The 19469-nt window shown below is 40.8% G+C and overlaps 1 protein-coding gene across 1 annotated transcript; it reads left to right on the top strand.

The window, feature by feature from the left end:
- The first annotated feature begins 9533 nt into the window (after nucleotides 1–9533).
- On the top strand, nucleotides 9534–11522 carry LOC131685275 (uncharacterized). The gene is made up of 3 exons (XM_058968882.1): nucleotides 9534–9678; nucleotides 9745–10359; nucleotides 10415–11522. Exons 1-3 carry the CDS (start codon nucleotides 9646–9648, stop codon nucleotides 11432–11434), a joined length of 1668 nt encoding a protein of 555 aa, XP_058824865.1. The 5' UTR covers nucleotides 9534–9645; the 3' UTR covers nucleotides 11435–11522.
- Nucleotides 11523–19469: the final 7947 nt, after the last annotated feature.

The following is a 19469-nucleotide window of genomic DNA, read 5'->3' as shown; positions in this document are numbered from 1 at the left end:
TCCCGATGTTTCCACCACTAAGCTTTGGAGGAGAGTTAGCGTTCTCAGCGGGAAAAGAAGGCAAGTCGGCTTCTCCCTCGAAATCAACAGAACCACAACAGTCGAACCCCAAGTAATTGCCGAAGAACTCGGCAAACACCTCAGCTCGTTATCCTCACTAGATGATGTCGGCTACCCTATGTTGCAGCATGCTCCACCCCAAGCTCGAAGAGCGCTATTGGAACCGCAACTGGAATGGCCAACCCATCCTAATTTTTTGGAAAACGGCCCTTGTATCCCCTGCGTAGCAAAAACTATGGAGCGGCTTATGACCTACCTCGAAGAAAACTCCTATCTTGACCAGCACCAATTCCCATTTTGCAAGGGTGGAGGGACTGGAGCCCACCTCGGATCCTTTAGGGAAATCCTCCGGCAGGCTCTGACGGACGACCTGCATGCAATATTGGACATCGCCAAGGCCTACAACACAGTCTACCGCGAGGGGGTTCTCCGGCAACTAGTTAATTGGGGAGTTACCGGAAACCTTGGGAACTACATCAAGAACTACCTCAATAATCGTGTCTTCCGAGTGGGAGTCGGTAGCCTACAGTCCAGAACTTATGTGGAAGGAAACGGTATCCCACAGGGTTCCGTCCTCGCCGTCACTTTATTCCTCGTCAGCATGAACTCCCTCTTTGCATCTCTACCGGGGGGAGTTTATGTTTTCTTCTACGCCGACGACATCATAATCGTCTTAGTGGGAAGATTGACCGCTCGAGTGCGGATGAAGCTCCAAGCCGCAGTAAACGCCATCGGAAAATGGGGGGTTCAACATAGCCGCCGCCAAATGCTCAGTATCACATTGTTGCAATTCCTATCACATAACCAATAATAGACCGGTCAAGCTCCGAAATACAATTATCCGCCAACTGTTCATTTTATCGTTCGTCGCACATAGCCTCTCTTTTGCCTCAAATAGTTTAAATGAACTGGATGCATTTGACAGTACACCGTGGCTGCATTCGATTTTTTGCTATTTGCATGTCTCGTCTCAGATATCACTGGCGACTTAGCACGTATTGTTAGGAGCATGATACATTGGACTAGACAAAATAGAGAACTTGACGCTACAGCCTTCGAGACAAACAGGCGCAATATATAGTGCTCTTCCCGAGGACCGGTGTTTACTTGGCAGACAGTCGCCACTTCGTCCGGTTTTGCAATTTTGCCTCGCGGAACGGACCGAGATCCCCTAAACCATAAGCTACAAGCAACCCGCGAAAAACAAAATGAAAAAATTCGAGCTTTGATTGGGCTTCAGATTCGCATGCACTAATATAGCACTTTCTGGAATTTTGTGGTTCGATCGAAATTGATACCCGCTTGATTTTGGGGTCGTTATTGAGTCACATTTGTTCGAAAAAGTGATCCATGGTTATGCATAATGGCTTTTTTTCAATTTGTTTATTTGATAAGGCACGTATGCGTTTGCTTAAAGGTGCCATATTTTCATTGTTTTACATTTTGATTGCAGAATGGCTGATAATGGCCAGCTAATCTTTCAAAAACAATTTAGCAATAGTGTAGTAATTTTTAATCGGTTGCCGAATCCGGTTTCATGAAATTCTGTAACACGGCCCATCAAATAACATCAACTCAATGATGTACGCTAATAAAAATTCGAGAATATCAGGAATCAGTAGCGGCTCAAATGGCACGTTCTCAGATTTGTGCATTTGCTAAAACGATAACGCACATAGTTTGTCACACCCAACATGATACTATTTATGAAACGGTGATGGGCATATCAACATTATGCTGCTGAATATTTATTTGGCAGATTTTCCGAATGCCATGAATTATTTGTTTACCTTTGTATGCTGAATGGAATATTTGAATAGATGTTATAATATTGCTTGGTCAGAATAGCCCTCTTCCAATATCATGATACTTCGATTATAGTAAATTGGCATTACTTATCGTTACCGAAATTACAAATCCTTTTATTCACATGGAGCATTAATCTTGTTTCAACTGTAAATATTATAATTTGTGCCAGAATAAATAATGACGAGAACTATAGAATTGAATATAAAAATATTTTTTATCTAGAAATCAAACTTGGAATGTTATATCATGCTTGACGTTCTTTGCTGTTGTTTTTTATGAACAACATAAGATGAATTTGACCTATTTGTATGACTTGATTGTAAAATTTTAAAACATCGCTAATCTTCACTAATGTGTGACTCTGAGGTGTCGAGAGCTGCAGGAAGTACGTAAAGATTCAAAGAGGTTGAAGTTCATTCGTGTAAGGTATCGTGCTTTGCTAATTGGTTGACCAATTGTGAATTGATTTTTCGCAATCTCATTCCCGTGTGATTTAGCTGTCGCTGTCGCCGTCAATGTTCATTATTCACATGTAACGCAGTGAGATTGCTTCATACTACAATTATATTCAGTATAACGAAGATTTTGATAGATATTTAATTTTCATTTTCCTATACTGCCTATGATCGCAAGTCAGTCCCATAAAGATTGGAAATCCCATAGAAAACGGGACAAAATTGCGATCATTGGTAGTATAATAAATGCGTTTGTCCAGTACATAGTTGATTCCGTTGCATAAGGGGCACCCATACATGCATTGTAGTAGTTAGCAAAAGCGTCTACCAGTTATTATTTATCGGGGTAATACAGCTGTAAAAAAATCCGGATGAATGCAAGTCACATTGTTTTATGAATTTACTAAAACTAAACCTATCTATTCATGAATGCATTTTTCAATGATTGATTGAATTGATTAGTTTTAGAACTTTCGACTATCACTGCGTGTTAGGACAGAGTCCAAAACTAAGCCAATGAGTCAGGCAGCTGGCAGTGGACTGCATCAAGTTTTGTCCAGAACATAATTCCCACGGGTTTCCGAAAATAGAAACAGCAAGCTCCAGTTATTGTAATTCGGATTTTTCTTGATAAATTTTATATTTCTTCATTTTTTGAAATTTTAAAAAGTCAGATGTAAACAAACTACATTTTTTCAACTATGTTTGCTTTGATCGATCGCAGTTGCTCAATACTTCATTGTAAGATTATTGAGCAAAACGAGCAATTGCACATGGAAATGAGCAATAAAGTTTGAAAATTGAAAAAATATGAACGATTTTATAAAAAATGCTACCTTGCAGAAGTGACTGAACTTTGGCATGAAAAAAAATGTGGAATTGATAGGTAAGATACTACTAAACTGAACATGCATATGTTCTACAAATTTAGTCATGATAAAAAAGTGTAGTAGCGATTTGAACTCAGCCCGGATTTTTGAGGCATTAAAACCCTACTGCTGCCTTAAATATGCATGCTTTTAAATGCTAAATTTTCGTGAAAATAACACCATATTGGGATGCAAAATGACGACGAATAACAATTTTTAATCTCTACACAACTTTTCGATATCAAAAATACCCTTGTTTCATGATATTTTTTACCATTAAAACGTTATTGAATACCAGTAGTATGGAATATAGCTCGCCATTTCAGATCTCTTCAGAATATGTAGAATATACCGTCATCTTAAATTTTGATCTGCTATCATAGGTATAAAAATAGCGGAGGCTATTAAATTTCCTTTTACTTTCGATTTTTGGGCAGTTTCCCATACCAAACATACCCATATTGAAAACTTCCTGATCATAAATCATTATGAAAATGTCGCAATATTGAGTTAAGGAACGCCATTCATGACCTCGAACATAATTTATTTGAACAGAAATATTTCTGAAGACATTTTTTCAATTACCGAAAAGATACCTTATATTATAAAGAAATTTGTTTAGAATTCTTAATAAAAATACTAGCAGCACTAGCACAGCCGATAAACATCAACCCGAATACACAACCGCAACACAACCGAAGTTTGGTTTTGTTATTCTTGTGTTTCCTTCCCATACTCGTGCACCGGTAAACGAAAATCAAAACCAAACCGCGGTGCTGTGTAAACGAAACTCGGTTTGGTTTTCGTGTCTCGTATAAACACAACCAGCGATGAGACCGCACACAATGTAAAGGAAACATAAACACTTGTGAAAATTTGGTTTACCGTACCGGTACTCAACCGGTATTTTCCCACCTCTGCTGGGCGCCGTCCTTACAGCACTGCCGAATTTTCACTTTACTGTCTCCACAATTAATCACACGGTGACTCACACCGTCACGGACTCCGGGCGTATGGGTGAAGAGAAAAATGCCGATTGCACTCCGTTCCGGAATGAAGGGCGAAGAAAATCAAGCGTACACTGGGATTTCTTCCGGGCAGAACTAAGTTAACAGGCGTACACTGGGCTTCTTGCGAGCGGAACCTGTATTGGCTTCTTTTTTGCAGTGGCTTACAAACTTCATATCACACCATGAGCTCTTTCTTCCTTATTTTTTTTTGCACCTCCGGCTTCTTCCTAACTCAGAACACGAGTGACGCTTTCCTTTTTTTCTTTCACTTCCGGCCTTTTTCTCCACATGGAAATATAAAACAACCCACAGAATAAGTTTTTTAACTTAAATTTAGGTACTTTTGAGTTTTGCATCGCTTTCGCACTTATTAGTGTTGTCAAAAACAAAGCGAGAGATTCGACGTAGTCGAGGTCTTTCGTGTGGAATAAGGTACTTTTGAGTTGTTTGAGATATACTCAAAATTAGGTAGATTCAACTTAAATTTAAATTAAGTCAAGGTTGAGTATAAAAAACCTATCACTGAGTTGTGATTTTAGCCGTGATAAAAGGGAAATTACCTTCAACACCTCACTTCAACACGGTTTACCTAATTTTACCTTACTAAGAGATTGAGTCAAAAGAACTCAACTTTGCGTAGTTTTTCGTATCCGTGCAGTATATTTTTTGGTTTTCAAACGAGCGTGTTGAGGCACACCTTCTTGTGTAGGGTGTGCCGTGCACGTTTCTATAATTTACCCCAAGAACAGGGGGGGGGGGGGGTGGCACTCCTGTCATCCGCTATGGAGATATACAGATTTTGACAGTAGTCAACATATGATGGGCCTAGTCGCCTCTAGGCCCACGTTGCCCGTGCAATAGCCTTGGGTTGTTGTGATTTTAACAAAGGCAGCTGTTGGCTATGACAAAATGGCCGCCAGGCTGCCCAAGAATGATTGCAACATGCAAGATGTCGTCATATGAGTAAAAATACTCGAAAAAATGACAATAGGGATCTTTAATTTGGAAAAATTGTGCCAGTTTTTCATATGTATTGGTAGCGGGTGTCCTTACGAGTACACTCATATCATTCTTAAACCTTAATTATTCTTTTATGATTTTTAAATTTAAAAAAACCAAATTAAACTCAACCAGCAAACTGACAGTTGTCCTACTAAATGACGTATCTGCAAATATCTCGTTCGCCTCATTGTTAACCGGGACAGCACCCCACACAGCATGATCTGGTACTTTGTCAATCCGCTAGCAACCTGCCATCCCAAGTTTCATCTGCAAACTATGGTAGATCTGAGAAGGCAACCTATATAGAGTCGTGCAAGTCGCATGGGTTTGGATGTGTTATTGTCCTAAAAGGAAACAAACTAAAAAATGTTTTTTCAATAGTTTCGGGCCAAAAAATTGAAAAAGGACTGAGATATTAACTCACGGTACTAATCTGCATCAGAATATGCCTTAACCCGCACACCCCTAAAGATCCCTATTCAGCGAGCTTGGTTACATGGTGTTAGTTCCGAGTTTCTTGTACTGGGCGGAATCCATGTAAACAAGTTCTCTGAACTGTCAGAAAAGTGAGGTTTTACATTTTCATGCAATGCTCTATATAATGTTTTATGTCGCAATCCATTGCTCATGATTTAAATTTTAATAATACACAAAATATACCATAACAGTGCACTGGTTCCCGCTTGGAAGAAAAACAGGCTGCCAGCAAAAATCCGTCAGGATTCCGGCAGCTGTCAAAATTATCAAAATGGCGCTACCAGAATTCAGCTATACTCCTTCCAGTTATGGCAGGCAGATTCGCCTGACCGGTTCTGTTTTGTTTATCGTTGTTTTATTTTCGCCATATTTGCATTTTTCCAAGAAGGATAGTTTTGACAGATGAAAAAATAAGGAGGAACAAAGATTTTGGTTTTAAACATGGTAAGTAATATGGATTTCATGTCTCCAGACATGTTTTTATTATAGATTCATAAAATTTAAAAAAAAATAAGAAAAAATGCTAGCAAAACCCGAAGCGGTACAAAACCGGTCCTGTCGGTGCGTGCCTGCCAGAAATCCGGCAGAAAAAAACCGTTAATAACCGTAAGGCGAAAAATTCTGCCAGAAACGGTTGTTGCATTTGAGCCGGCCGGCTGGGCATCGTTCTACCAGCCAGACCCCCAGAAATTCTACCAGATTTTTTATTTTGCTTCCGGCTATCTCGGGGGAATTCTGCCAGGTACGTCCGAGCGGGAATTTGAGCTTGCATGGTAGCTTCACCACTTCTTCCACATCGTCAGTTCTGTCCAACCAGTCATGCATGTAATGTTTCCAGATAATTTCATCTGCAGCAGCTGGATACTCTCTTGAACGCTCCTCAGCTTTCAACTTATTAACGAACTGTGCTGAACACACCAACACATCGGTCGTCATCTCTTTGCCCGGAGTGTGCGAACGTGCAGGAGACACCGTAACACGTGATCTTCGAATGCCCTAGGTTCAAAGAAGTTCGTAGGGGTAGGTCGCACAGCTAGCAGTGGATCGTTGGACGCCAGTGAACCGGAAGCTACGCTCCACCCGGAATCGCTGAATAGACCTCAGCACCTGGCTGGCCCGTTGAGTAGGCTAGATCCACCGCCGGGGACTAGATCGAGTAGATCAGACTAGATCCATTGTCGGGCTGAATGGCACATCGGGGAAGTAGAGCGAAATGGAACGAGAGGGGAACCAAAGGGCTTAAATGAGTTGCGGTACTAAATGACACCGGACAGGGAGCCAAAGGACTCAAGAAGTTGTGGTGCTAAAACCAAAGAAGAATCGGTATCGGGAGAACATTCTTCGCCGGGAAACTCTCCGTCGTCGGGGACTAGACCGAGTAGTTCCCGAACAAGTCGGGAGCTTAACGAGTAAATGGTGCTGAATAGTACGAGAAGGGAATTGCAATGCTGACTGACACAAGGGAACCTAAGGAATCGGTAAATTAGACAATCTGAAGTTGCCGCCTAGATTGTCTTCGTAGGGGAAGAGCACAGCTAGCTCTCCGACAGCCAAGGTCTGTGTTGATGGTGGTGAACTAGTGGTGTGTCGAGCTGTAACCCTTCTGAAGCAACTAAATTCTAAGTAGTTTAAATAGAGTGGTTGCTATGCACATAAAACCCTTCCTCGAAGTAATGCCGTAAGGTAGTGCCAGGGAGAAATCGGGTTCTGGGCAAGAGCAGTGGTTTTTAGTAGAGCACTCTAGTTAGAGTGTGGCCAAGACGAGTTTGACGTATCCAAACGAGCAGAAATCTGACGTATTTCTATTTTGTATACGTCAAATTTCATGTTCGTTTGGCTACACTCTAACTAGAGTGTTCTAGTTTTTAGCGGGTCGAGTACTGGCAAGCTCAAAATCCGTTCGCTGAGTAGGGTTTTGTGCATTTTTTCCTGCATTCTCAGTGCTTTTTTGAAACTTTTTTCTGCTCTCTAATAAAAAAAAACATCAACTCATCGAGAACATTTGTTCAATCCTTACGGCAGTTATTGCGCATCTTCTCGTCGAATAAGAATCTGGTGAAACATCTTCAGATCCGCGCATAGAACTTGTTTCTCTCGAAGTCCATAGAGACCATTAAGCAACTTATTTAGTAGATCCAACAGCAACAGCATCGTGTTAAACGCAACTCCATTTATCTTGGCCACAGTTTCGTAGAAGATGCCAACACTGGACTTTTTTTTGGGATTGTTGACCACTCCAAAAGGCATGAACCAAATACAAATTAACATATTTGTATTTGCAAGAACCATGTACTCAAATAATTGTTAAAAGTGTTACATATTACGCACCAAATTGATGTTAACCGTTTGCTCAACATTGTGATATGTTTTACAAATGATTTTTTGATACATTTGGGTTTATGCAGGTGAAAATATTTTGAATGGAGTTTCTTCATATGAAATAAATCAAATCATCATTTTGTTTATTGGAGTTTAACAAAAAATAAAGGCGAGATTTTCACACTCGATTGAGTTCGGTAATTGCCGCACAGCCTTTTATTTTTAAACTGATAGCTCAGCAATGTGGCTTTAATTTACTGATTTCGGTGATATATGCTCCGTGTTTCAGCAAAACAAACGTCATGTGCTGCTGATATCTCGGTAAAAACTTTGTTAGTTGAGTGCTCGCCTGTGTTAAACTCGGTAAAAGTTGCGAAAAAAGCTGGGATTCGTTAGAACAAAATTAATGTGGTTTTTGTTTGAGGCGAAACTGAGTCAGTTCCTAACCCCAACTGCTGTCAACATGTATGAACTGACAGCGGGTGGGGTTAGAATCTGACTCAGTTTCAGCACAGAGAACAGACATCCAAGATCGAACAAAAATATTTAAAAAACGTGTGTAAACATTTGAATTAATGTACGATAAACGCTAGCGCCGCTACACCAACCCATCCCAACTATCCGTTAAATCCATTTCGGAACCGGTTCGAAATCCTGAATGGATTCAGTATGGAATTTTGCTCAAAGAAAACAACCGATTCCGACTCTATCGTTTGATGCATTTGAGCTGGAATTCATGCTGAAAGTCCGAACCGGTTCCGGACTAGTTTGACCGGGTAGAGGAATAACCGCTGTCAATTCTGTCGAACTCAGCCACAAAAAAAACATGACGACAGTAGCGCACCTGGTTTGGATACCGCCAGGGATGCCAAGTGTTTTTCCAAGAAGTCTGTAATAATTTTCGAAAAAGTCTGGAATTGTCTGGATGGCCTATTTTTTGAAAAAGCTTGAGGATTGAATTTGAGGCTGTTAGCTTTCAGCATCTTGGATTGTTGAAATTTCCAGCTGATGCAAACTTAAAAAAATTTATTCGCTTTTAGCGAACAAAAACTTTGCCATTTGTGTTTCCAGCTATTCTAAAAAGTTTTGTTTTCAAAATCGTAGCTGGAAAAGGTGGTTTAAAAATCAACGATGCATTCTTGTATCTCATTTTGTTATTTTTCTATTCGTCTGGATAAATCTGGACAAATTTTCTGAAATCTGGATCAGAAAAACATAAATCTGTATGTCTGGACGACGCTTAAAAATCTGGAAGAATCCAAATAAATCTGGAAGGTTGGCACCCCTGGATACCGCTGACCTTCGAAATCGTTAGAGATTTTACACAAGTTGAATGCTGAAGATGGACGTCTGTTCTCTGTGGTTTCAGGTTCAAGCGAAATCCTCTTATGGCGATTATACAATTAAATTACCGATGAACTTCGGCCTGTTTTATTTACTGTGCACACGAAAATTGGTAGCAGGCGAAATTGGTCACCCTAATTCTATTTTGAATTTCTTTGACAGACCGGTTCCAAATAAGGAAAATTTAATGTTTACTAATTTTCACCGGCAGTTTTTTTCAATCGAAGTTTTTATTAAATTTATTCAATGTTGGTTTAATAGATATTAAGTATTAACGTTTATAATATTTATGTTTTTATAATGGCAGTTTTTTGTACAAATGTTGAAGTGCAAGTACGTCCTTCCCGAATCACCATTCAAAAAATTAGCATCAATAATTGAATTATTCTATCATTGCAGGATTTCCATACCAATATTCTTCTTAAAATTCTGAGTTCAAAAAGGCTACTCAGTGACCACGTCGAAATTTTGGAAACATGCCTCAATAGTTTACATTACAAAAAGAATGATACCTCGTTTACCGCATCCAAATTGCTAGTGCTAAGCACACTTTCCGGAATTGGCACATATCTGCTGGGTCGTAAGCGTATAACATGGGCTTTGCCCCTCCTAGCTACATCGACCGTTTCCGTATTGTGCTGCCTTTCCAAGTGGACCAAACAGTTCCACTTCAAACGACGGGAAAAGCAAGTTGTCACTTTCATTCAGACGTTGGATCAGTTCGAAGCAGCCGTTAGAAAAAATATACTGTTCCTGAACGAATGCAACCATGTTCGATCCGCGCAAAATGCAATGGATAATTTGTGTAGTGGAGCGAATAATTTTGCAGCGAACTGTGCCCGGTGTCTAGTTGAAACCATCAAAATAATACATGGTTCAGTGAAAGCGTTGGAGCTGGAATTTACCTTGGACGAACGCTGGGATTCGTTATATCAGCCTATGGAAGATCTTGAAGATTGTGATTTGTTTTCAACTGATACCGCAATGGGACAGATCGAATTGAAACTTTTAAAGGTGAGATAGTTTGTTCTTTTATCAAATTAGCGAAGTATTCGTTTTTTTTTTGCAGGATTTTTACAATATTTTTGCGTATGTTCAATCACAATACCTAACCAGATTAGCTCTTTCCATCGTCAGCTCAGCGGATACTATGTTACCGTGTTCAATTCTCAAACTCACAGATGAAATCAATCTTCAACGGAACCAGTGTCTAAAGCATCTAAATAGAATTTTGGATCACAACCGGGAACGGATATCGTATCGTCAAACTATACAAACTATTCCAGCCCAAGTGACAAACGTTAGGACCCTTTCTGTGGGATTGTCTGCTAAGCTACTGAACACCATCCATCGATTCAATTCGTTGGAAGAGTCCCTTGAAAATATCCTGCTGAATTATGATGAAAAGAATTTTACATCTCGATTGCTAACGTTGGAAGCACCCCTGGAAGCTATGGCGAATGATTTGCTAACTTCAACAGAAGAATGCCAGCGATTGTTGATAACGGTGAAAAATGTACTTAATCGAGAGGACGCTAGCTCACTAACGCATCCCGGATTGCTTCAAGAAGTTTCCGAGCGAAATGAAAATGTGTCCCCTAGTCAAGAACGCATATATTCCGAACAGGATAAACCCGTCTTTGAGGACGAATTTTTCGCTGTTGTTGGCACCGAGTGCGATGTGGATGCAGAGAAATGCAAATCGGTTGGTTCAATTGACGATTTGGAATTGGTCAATTCGCGACTTGTCAAAAGGCATTTCAAGCCGGTACTGGAGCAGCTACGGGAACGGATTGAGCCAATAGGGGTGCGGTTTAGGGAGCGAGAAAAGCAGGCCCTTTTGGATAAAGGTATCGAATGGGTGGATCTAGAGGCGGATGAAGGTAACACCGGAGGAAAGAGAGGAACACTGTACGACGGCAGCGAGTCAGATGACGAGCAGGAAGATGCCGAACGGGAGATTAGGAAGTTTCAGAAGTCTGTTCAGCGGTATGATGACGTACGAGGTTTTCTAGCGGCTAAACAGCAGACGAACATTTTCGGGTTAAAGCCGATGACGAGCGTGGTTAGTGAGGATGTGCTTGAGTAGAAGATTATGTTCCCATTTGTGTGCTAAACTATTGTGAGCCAATAAATCATTTGTTCCTTTGTTTCATTATTTTGAGCGGGGCGCAAAATGTTGCAGAAATTTATTGATAATCGAAGTAACTAACGAAGCCAGGGACAACAGGAAGAGTGTTTTGAAACGTCGCGATGTCGCGTCGATGCGATTTTTTTGGATATCAATCGATAGAGTTGAAAATATATATACTTACTTGATACTTGATGGGCAACAATTCGCTTCGTTGAATCTACGCCGAGTGAAGAATTCTCCTCCACTGGACCCGGTGCTGGACCTATCTCTTCCAGTCACCCTTGACATTGAGTGCTTTTAGGTCATCTTCCACTGCAAACAGCCAGTGTGTACGCGGCCTGCCACGGAGTCGTCGGCCTCTTCCCGGTTCTCTACTGAATATTAGTGAAGGCTCTCCTTACCAATGATTGGACGGAAAAAGTCCGACCTGAGCGTTGGCATCCCCGATAACAATTTTCACGTCATGCCTTGGGCAATCTCCGTAGGTTTTTCGAGACACTCGTAAAACGCGTCCTTCACGTCATCCACCTTATAACACGCTTCATCTGTTTGCCGATCACTATGAAACCGATTCCATGTCCTGCCTTTTCGACGCCGCTATAGTAGATGTTTCGGTTGAAGGAAGTGTTGGCGATGGGATTCACCGCCCTGAATCCACGTTCTCCAATTCTAGGCCACCGCACCTCCTGAATCGCAGCCACGCTCACTCCAACCGTCTGCAGTTCGCGAGCCAAAAGACTCACTCGTCCGGGTTCATTCAAAGTCCTGACATTCCATGTTCCGAGTTTCCAATCATTGTCCTTATTTCGTAGCCGGGTCGGTTGCCGAAAGTATCGTTCGTTTTTCTTTCCTTCTTCACTTTTCGTGGTAAGTGGGAGGGTTCGGTAGGCTACCTTACCGGGGGGCCCGCGCTACCTACATCGCGCTGGTGGGGCTGCCACCTTAGGTATAGCTGGCGCGATACAGCATTTCATACTCAGCCGCTGGATGGCAGAACAGACGCTGTTTGAGCCGCATCTCCTTGGTGGAGACGCTCGGAACGTACTGTAGAATATAAGAATACATAAATAAATAGATTAATAAAACATTGCTAGTTAGTTTTAATAATGTGAAATTCATTATGATGGCAAACATCCACTTCGTCTCATTCACACGGATGAGTCTTCCGATTGCGAAATAAAAAAAAAACAGGAGCGAGAGAGTGAGCGAAAACATGTTACATCAGTTCTCACGATCGGTTTTCCCTTCTCAGCTTATGGGAAGAGGGGAAAACAATCATTATGCCGATAGGGCAGCTAGTTAATTTGAAGCATATAAAAATGCGCGTCCCGAAATAAAGCGCTCATTCTTGCGGACAACTTGGAAGCGATAACAACTACCAGGAAGCAGCAGTCGAAGCAGAAAGGGAAAAACAGTTTGCAGGAGCAACTGTGGCGCGAGCACCAGTAGGACACTCGAGGAGCGCCAGGACGGGGCAGCGGGACACTCGAGTTGGCGCCAGCACCAGAACGAGGCGGCAAGTCGCAGGGCGCTCGACCGAGCGAGCGGGCAGCTGGACTTTCGAACGAGTGAGCATGGATGGCCCACGGATGGCATCGAGCGAGATAGCAGTGGAGCCGGGTCGGGACACAGCCGTCCAACAGCGACACCCGGATAAACCAGTTTCGGTGGAAGCGCCGATTCACGACAATGGCGCAGTCGTGTCTTCCAAGAAGTATTTTGTAAAAAAAAAAATACATTCCGAAAGGAAAGAGTTAAATTTGAAATTTTCCATGGTGCTTCGGTGGAAATAGACGAAGTTTCCAATTAAAGTTATGTGGTTGTAGATGATGCAATCCGTATGAAAATTACGACAAAACAAAACGAGCTTCGTTAGAAATAGGTAACGATTCCGATGAAAACGAAAACAAAAAAAGCGACTTCGGTGGAAATAGACGAAGCCGCCGAAAAAAAAATGGAAATAGTTTCGGTGGAGAGAGACGAAACTTTTAAAGTAAAAAAAAATGAGTTAGCTTGAATGTGCTGTTACGATACACAGATGAAAATATTGAGACCTGATGTGTTCTCCTTTTATTTTTTTTCAGGAAGCAATCAAAAAAGAAATTATTAAAAGAGTTAAAATGTGCTCTTGATTTAAATAACACGCTTCGTACACAGCTTGCACAATTATCATCAGATCCGATATTAAATGAAGATATTCAACCTACCGGTTCCAGTACTATGCGTGACGATTTAAGTAACACTAGAAACGAATCGCTGTTACTATCCACCATGAGTAGTTGGACTCTGGGTTCATTGAATATACCTGAGTTTATGCCTTCGGAGGGAGAGACAGAAGTTGATAAGCGTACCTTCGAACATTGGAAAGACATTTTCAATGCATCCATCCAACTGATCAATGCATCTGATGAGCAAGCTAAGTTCGGATTGTTCAAAATTAAAGCAGGAACAAAGCTAAGGGAGATATACAATACAACAGTTTCGACACCCCGTATGTCAGATGAGGTTGTAGCGCCCTTTTCCAATGCGATGGACAGGCTCAATGACTATTTTGGCTCCCGAACGTATATAGGGCTCTTGCTACAAACACAGTCAAAGCATCTGTTGGGCACACATTGCATGTTTACGTTCCATGCAGCAAGTTAAAAGTTCGAGCAAAATAATATTCTTCTCAACAATAAATCCTCCCAGTTCCATGATAATAATCAGTGATTATATGGCAAAAAACACAAAGGATTATTTGAAGATTCTTACATATAAACTCGCGTTTAGAACGTGTGCAGTTGATGGTTGCAAAAAGGACAATCGTGATGAGGAAGTATGATTTCGCTTTCCGCTGGCGGATAATTGTCCAGAACTGCTCGGTTCAATCGTAGGGAAATGTACAATACTTAATGCACTGAAGTAGACCGACTTGGTATCAAACCAAATTTTCCAAACCTAAGCATGTAAACGTAAGAAACATTTGGTTTGCTCCTGTGGAATCTACTGACACTTCAGATATCATATTTGTTCACCAATAAAAATAAAACTTATATTTTTACAAATTACATTTTCAAATATGCATTGAAATAGCATAAAACTTTACCCTACTATTTATTATAAGAAAGCCAAATTCAACATGTTTAAAACTTGTATCAGGGGGTGGGAGTACGGGTAAAGGGTTTCAGTAGGAAAAAAACACATTTTTGCGATTTTTTTAGAAATTTAACTGAAGCGAATCGAGCAAAACTTTGGAAAAATTATCTCGAAGACTCAACGTAGGGGTTAGGTATTTTTACATAGAATGTATATGCAAACCTTGAAATAAATCGGTTCAGTAGTCTTTGAATGGCAGTTAACACTGCAAGTCGTGTTTTTCCAAAAACGCTCTACGAAAAGCTTCACCTCCGACTCGCTTGTTGATATTTTTGCATAGAAAAATTACAGCATGTTAATGAAATGAAATATTATAATGTACAAGTTTTGAATATTTCGCTTCACTCAAACTTCTAAAAAAATCGCAAAAACTGTTTTTTTATACTGAAACCCTTACCCCGCATCCCCTTGAGTCGTATAGGCCTTAAAACCATTCAAGTCTAGAAGCTTTTTTGTATGCATAAACTCTCGATGCACAAGATATTTCACAAATTTGAAATAAAAACCATTTTTTTTCTGCTAAAATCTTTTGGAATGGGTATGAAGCATAGCTTTGGCAATGCTTTACTTATTTTGTCCGCGTAGCCGGTTTAAACGATAGAAAACATTATGTTACGCAATGAATGTTTAATTGTGATTCCTATAATACATTACATTTTCTCATATTTGCTCTTAATATTGTGAATAATTCACATTAATTATTAATTATTTAAAATAAATCCGCTATCCGCTCCATATACATTATATGCAACTTTCATTTTTGCCTGCCCAACGGCTCACCAATACATATGCGCTCTGCAAGCACCCTATTCTCGCTCAAAGGGGAAAACTAATGACTATGTGCCAGATACCCAATGAAAATAGCATTCAGTTTGTTCGGCGAGTTGGAAGTGCCGCTAAATTGTGCAACTATACTAACGATGAAGAAATGGAGGCAGTGGTAAGAGTGATTACCAAGGGAGCACTAGACAGTCGAGTTAGAGTTCTGGCTCATAGAAACTGGGTAAAACAAGGCACGATGAAAGACCTTATCGATTTGGTTCAAGATCGCGAATTAGAAAAGGCGAACGAAGAAGAATTTCGACGAAATCACGGACGGTGTGACACGCAACTTATATTTGTTCAAACTCTTGTGTCGATTACAGATGCGAATGTTGATTCCGAAAATAGTGGACGAGAGATTTATCGATCCTGAAAGCTTTGATACAATCGTCGAAACCAATATTGCTAGCTTTGAACACAGAAGCGATACAATAATCGTAGAAGAAAGGGGCGCATTTATTGTTGCGTGGGTCGCTAAAGTGCAAGTGAAATTTCTTATAGATTCAGGGGCCCAAGCAAATACTATTACCAGAGTATCGTTTGAGGAAATTCTAGCAAGAGGAGACAGCAGAGTTAATATACATTCATTGCAATACTCGTCTAACAATCCGCTGAAAGCGTATGCTTCTGATGGAGAAATCAAAGTAATCGCCACCTTCTCTGCCGAATTATTTATCTCGGAGGACAGACCAGTTTTGGTTGAACAGTTTTACGTAGTTGATGAATCACGGGCACTATTAGGATTCAATACGGCCATAAGATACAGCATTTTAGCTGTGGGATTAGACGTTCCAATAAGCCATTCGCGCTCGAACTCTCCATGGAGATGCGAACTGAGCATTGCATTTTGTTCTCATGGCAGACCCACCATAACAGAGGAATTTCCTAAGTTCAGATATGATAAAAGCATGCCACCATCACGTAATGTGTATACGCATATTCCCGCCGCTTTCAAAGAACTTACCAAAATGAAGCTAGAATTGCTATCCGCTGGTATCATAGAAAAAGTTACAACCGATATGGACAGATCGTTTTGTTCGTCCTTGCTTGTGATACCCAAAGGAAGAGACGACATACGTCTCGTTATAGACCTGAGAGGTCCTAATCGCTGTATTAATCGGACCCCCTTTAGGATGCCCACGTTTGAATCTATTCTGATGGAACTACATGGGGCACAGTGGTTTTCTACCATCGATCTATCGAGTGCATTCTTCCATGTTGAACTAAGTGAAGAATGCAGGCATCTCACAAATTTTTTTGCTGTAGATGAAATTTATCGTTATCGTCGACTTCCATTCGGGCTCTGTAATGCACCGGATGTTTTCCAGGAGATATTACAAACAATTGTCCTAGCAGGCTGTGAAGGAACTGTCAATTATTTGGACGATATATTAGTTACAGGGAAAACCAAAAATGAACACGACAAAAATTTGGCGAGAGTCATGGATTGTCTGAAGAATCACAACGTTAAAATTAATACAGAGAAATGTGTGTTAGGAAAACAATCTGCTGTATTTTTAGGATATCGTCAGAAGGCTGGAAAATCGGAGAAGATAAGATCGCCGCGATTAAAAATTTCAGAAGCCCAGAAACAATCGCAGAAGTTAAAAGTTTCTTGGGGCTAATCAACTTTATAGAGAGATTTATTTATCACCGTGCAGATAAAACACGTAGACTTCGTGATTTAGCCAAATCCGAGCATTTTTATTGGAATCAAGAACTAGAAGAAGAGTTCGAGTATCTGAAAAACGAAGGATGGAAAGCGATTACGACACTGGGCTACTTCAACCGAGAAGACAAAACAGAATTGTACGTTGATGCTTCACCGCATGGTTTGGGCGCCGTATTGGTACAATACGATAATAATACAAAAGCGAGAGTAATCGGATGTGCCTCAAAAACTCTTACGGCAACGGAACAAAAGTACCCTCAAACACAAAGAGAGGCTCTAGCAATGGTATGGGGAGTGGAACGATTCACAACGTACCTGATGAGTTTGGATTTTACAATACGAACTGATGCTGAGTCGAATGAGTTCATCTTTGGTGGATTACATAGAATCGGAAAAAGAGCAGTATCTAGAGCAGAAGCATGGGCATTAAGATTACAACCTTATCATTTTAACGTTAAACGCGTATCGGGCAAAATTAATGTTGCTGATGCACTCTCCAGGCTTGTAAAACAATCTCAATCGGAAGTACCATTTGACGACACAAACGAAAAACATTTGCTCTATTTTTTGGATGCAGGCGCTTTGGAAATCTCGTGGCATGAAATTGAAGTACACGCGCAGAATGACGAAGAACTCAGTAGAGTAAGATTATCCATCGAAACTGGTAACTGGCAGAGTGGTTTGCACCGTTTTGAGTGCCATGCGAAAGAACTGCATTTGTTCGGGTCTCTTGTGTTCAAAAACAATCAAATTATCCTCCCTATCTCTTTGCGCAAAAAAAGCAATATTGTCGGCTCATCAAGGCCACGTGGGAATAGGTGCCACAAAAAGAATTTTGAGAGAATATTTCTGGTGGCCGCAAATGTCCAAAGAAGTTGAATTGTTTATTAAAAACTGTGAGACTTGTATCCGGTTGGGCAGAAAAAATCCACCAATACCATTGAGTACCAGAGAACTACCGCATGATCCATGGGAAATTCTTCAAGTGGACTTTTACACAGACAAGGAATTCGGCCACGGAGAGTTCCTGGTAATTGTTGACACGTACTCCCGATATCTTCACGTTATCGAAATGCGTAGTATAACTGCAGAGGCTACAAATGCAGCTCTAAATCACGTTTTTGCAATATGGGGCTATCCGCTAATCATCCAAAGTGACAATGGTCCACCTTTTCAGAGTGACAAATTTACGCAAATTTGGGAAGACAAAGGAATTAAAGTCCGTAAATCGATACCACTAAGTCCACAGTCCAATGGGGCTGTGGAGAGACAAAATGAAGGCATTAAAAAAGCTCTATCCGCTTCCAGAATAGATAAAACGGATTGGAAACTCGCTCTAGAGCAGTATGTGCACGTTCATAATAAAGTAAGACCCTTATCGAGGCTTGGGGTTACCCCTTTTGAGCTCTTAGTTGGATGGAAGTTTAGAGGGACTTTTCCTTGTCTATGGACAGCCAATCCAACTCTTGATTCCGAAGATATACGAGAACGAGATGCATTTTCTAAATTGGAAAGCAAACAATATGCCGATACAAAGCGAGATGCAAAGTGTTCTGATTTGACAGTCGGAGACAGAGTGGTTTTGCAGCAGTCTAAACGGTTGAAGTCGGACTCAACCTTTGGTTGCGAAAAGTACACTGTAGTGGCAAGAGATGGAGCAAAATTGGTAGTACGCAGCGAAAGCGGTGTACTTTACTCCCGAAATGTAGCAGATGCTAAAAGAATTATGGAGAAGACCGATGGTACAACCGACGGTGAATCCAACAGCAACGTTGACGAACCTGGCTCATGCATGGAAGCACAAGATAATTCAAAAGAAAATTTTAATTTTCAGGAAGAAAGACCTCGTAGACAACAAAAGAGACCAAAAAAGTACGACGACATGCTTCTGTATCATATTTTTGAATAGAGTAGATAGAGTAGAGGAGGAATGAGATGTAGAATATAAGAATACATAAATAAATAGATTAATAAAACATTGCTAGTTAGTTTTAATAATGTGAAATTCATTATGATGGCAAACATCCAATTCGTCTCATTCACACGGATGAGTCTTCCGATTGCGAAATAATAAAAAAAAACAGGAGCGAGAGAGTGAGCGAAAACATGTTACATCAGTTCTCACGATCGGTTTTCCCTTCTCAGCTTATGGGAAGAGGGGAAAACAATCATTATGCCGATAGGGCAGCTAGTTAATTTGAAGCATATAAAAATGCGCGTCCCGAAATAAAGCGCTCATTCTTGCGGACAACTTGGAAGCGACAACAACTACCAGGAAGCAGCAGTCGAAGCAGAAAGGGAAAAACAGTTTGCAGGAGCAACTGTGGCGCGAGCACCAGCAGGACACTCGAGGAGCGC

This window comes from Topomyia yanbarensis, chromosome 1 (genome assembly GCF_030247195.1).
Source record: "Topomyia yanbarensis strain Yona2022 chromosome 1, ASM3024719v1, whole genome shotgun sequence".
NCBI classification, from domain to species: domain Eukaryota; kingdom Metazoa; phylum Arthropoda; class Insecta; order Diptera; family Culicidae; genus Topomyia; species Topomyia yanbarensis.
Note: the sequence above shows the minus strand (reverse complement) of the source record. Positions and strands in the feature narration are given on the sequence as shown.

Bases quoted from the DNA above. Each gene is read 5' to 3' on its own strand.
- LOC131685275 (XM_058968882.1), top strand. From the start codon at position 9,646: ATGGCAGTTTTTTGTACAAATGTTGAAGTGCAA. The intron at 9,679-9,744 runs GTACGTCCTTCC...CTATCATTGCAG, and splicing joins GTACAAATGTTGAAGTGCAA to GATTTCCATACCAATATTCT. The intron at 10,360-10,414 runs GTGAGATAGTTT...TTTTTTTTGCAG, and splicing joins TCGAATTGAAACTTTTAAAG to GATTTTTACAATATTTTTGC.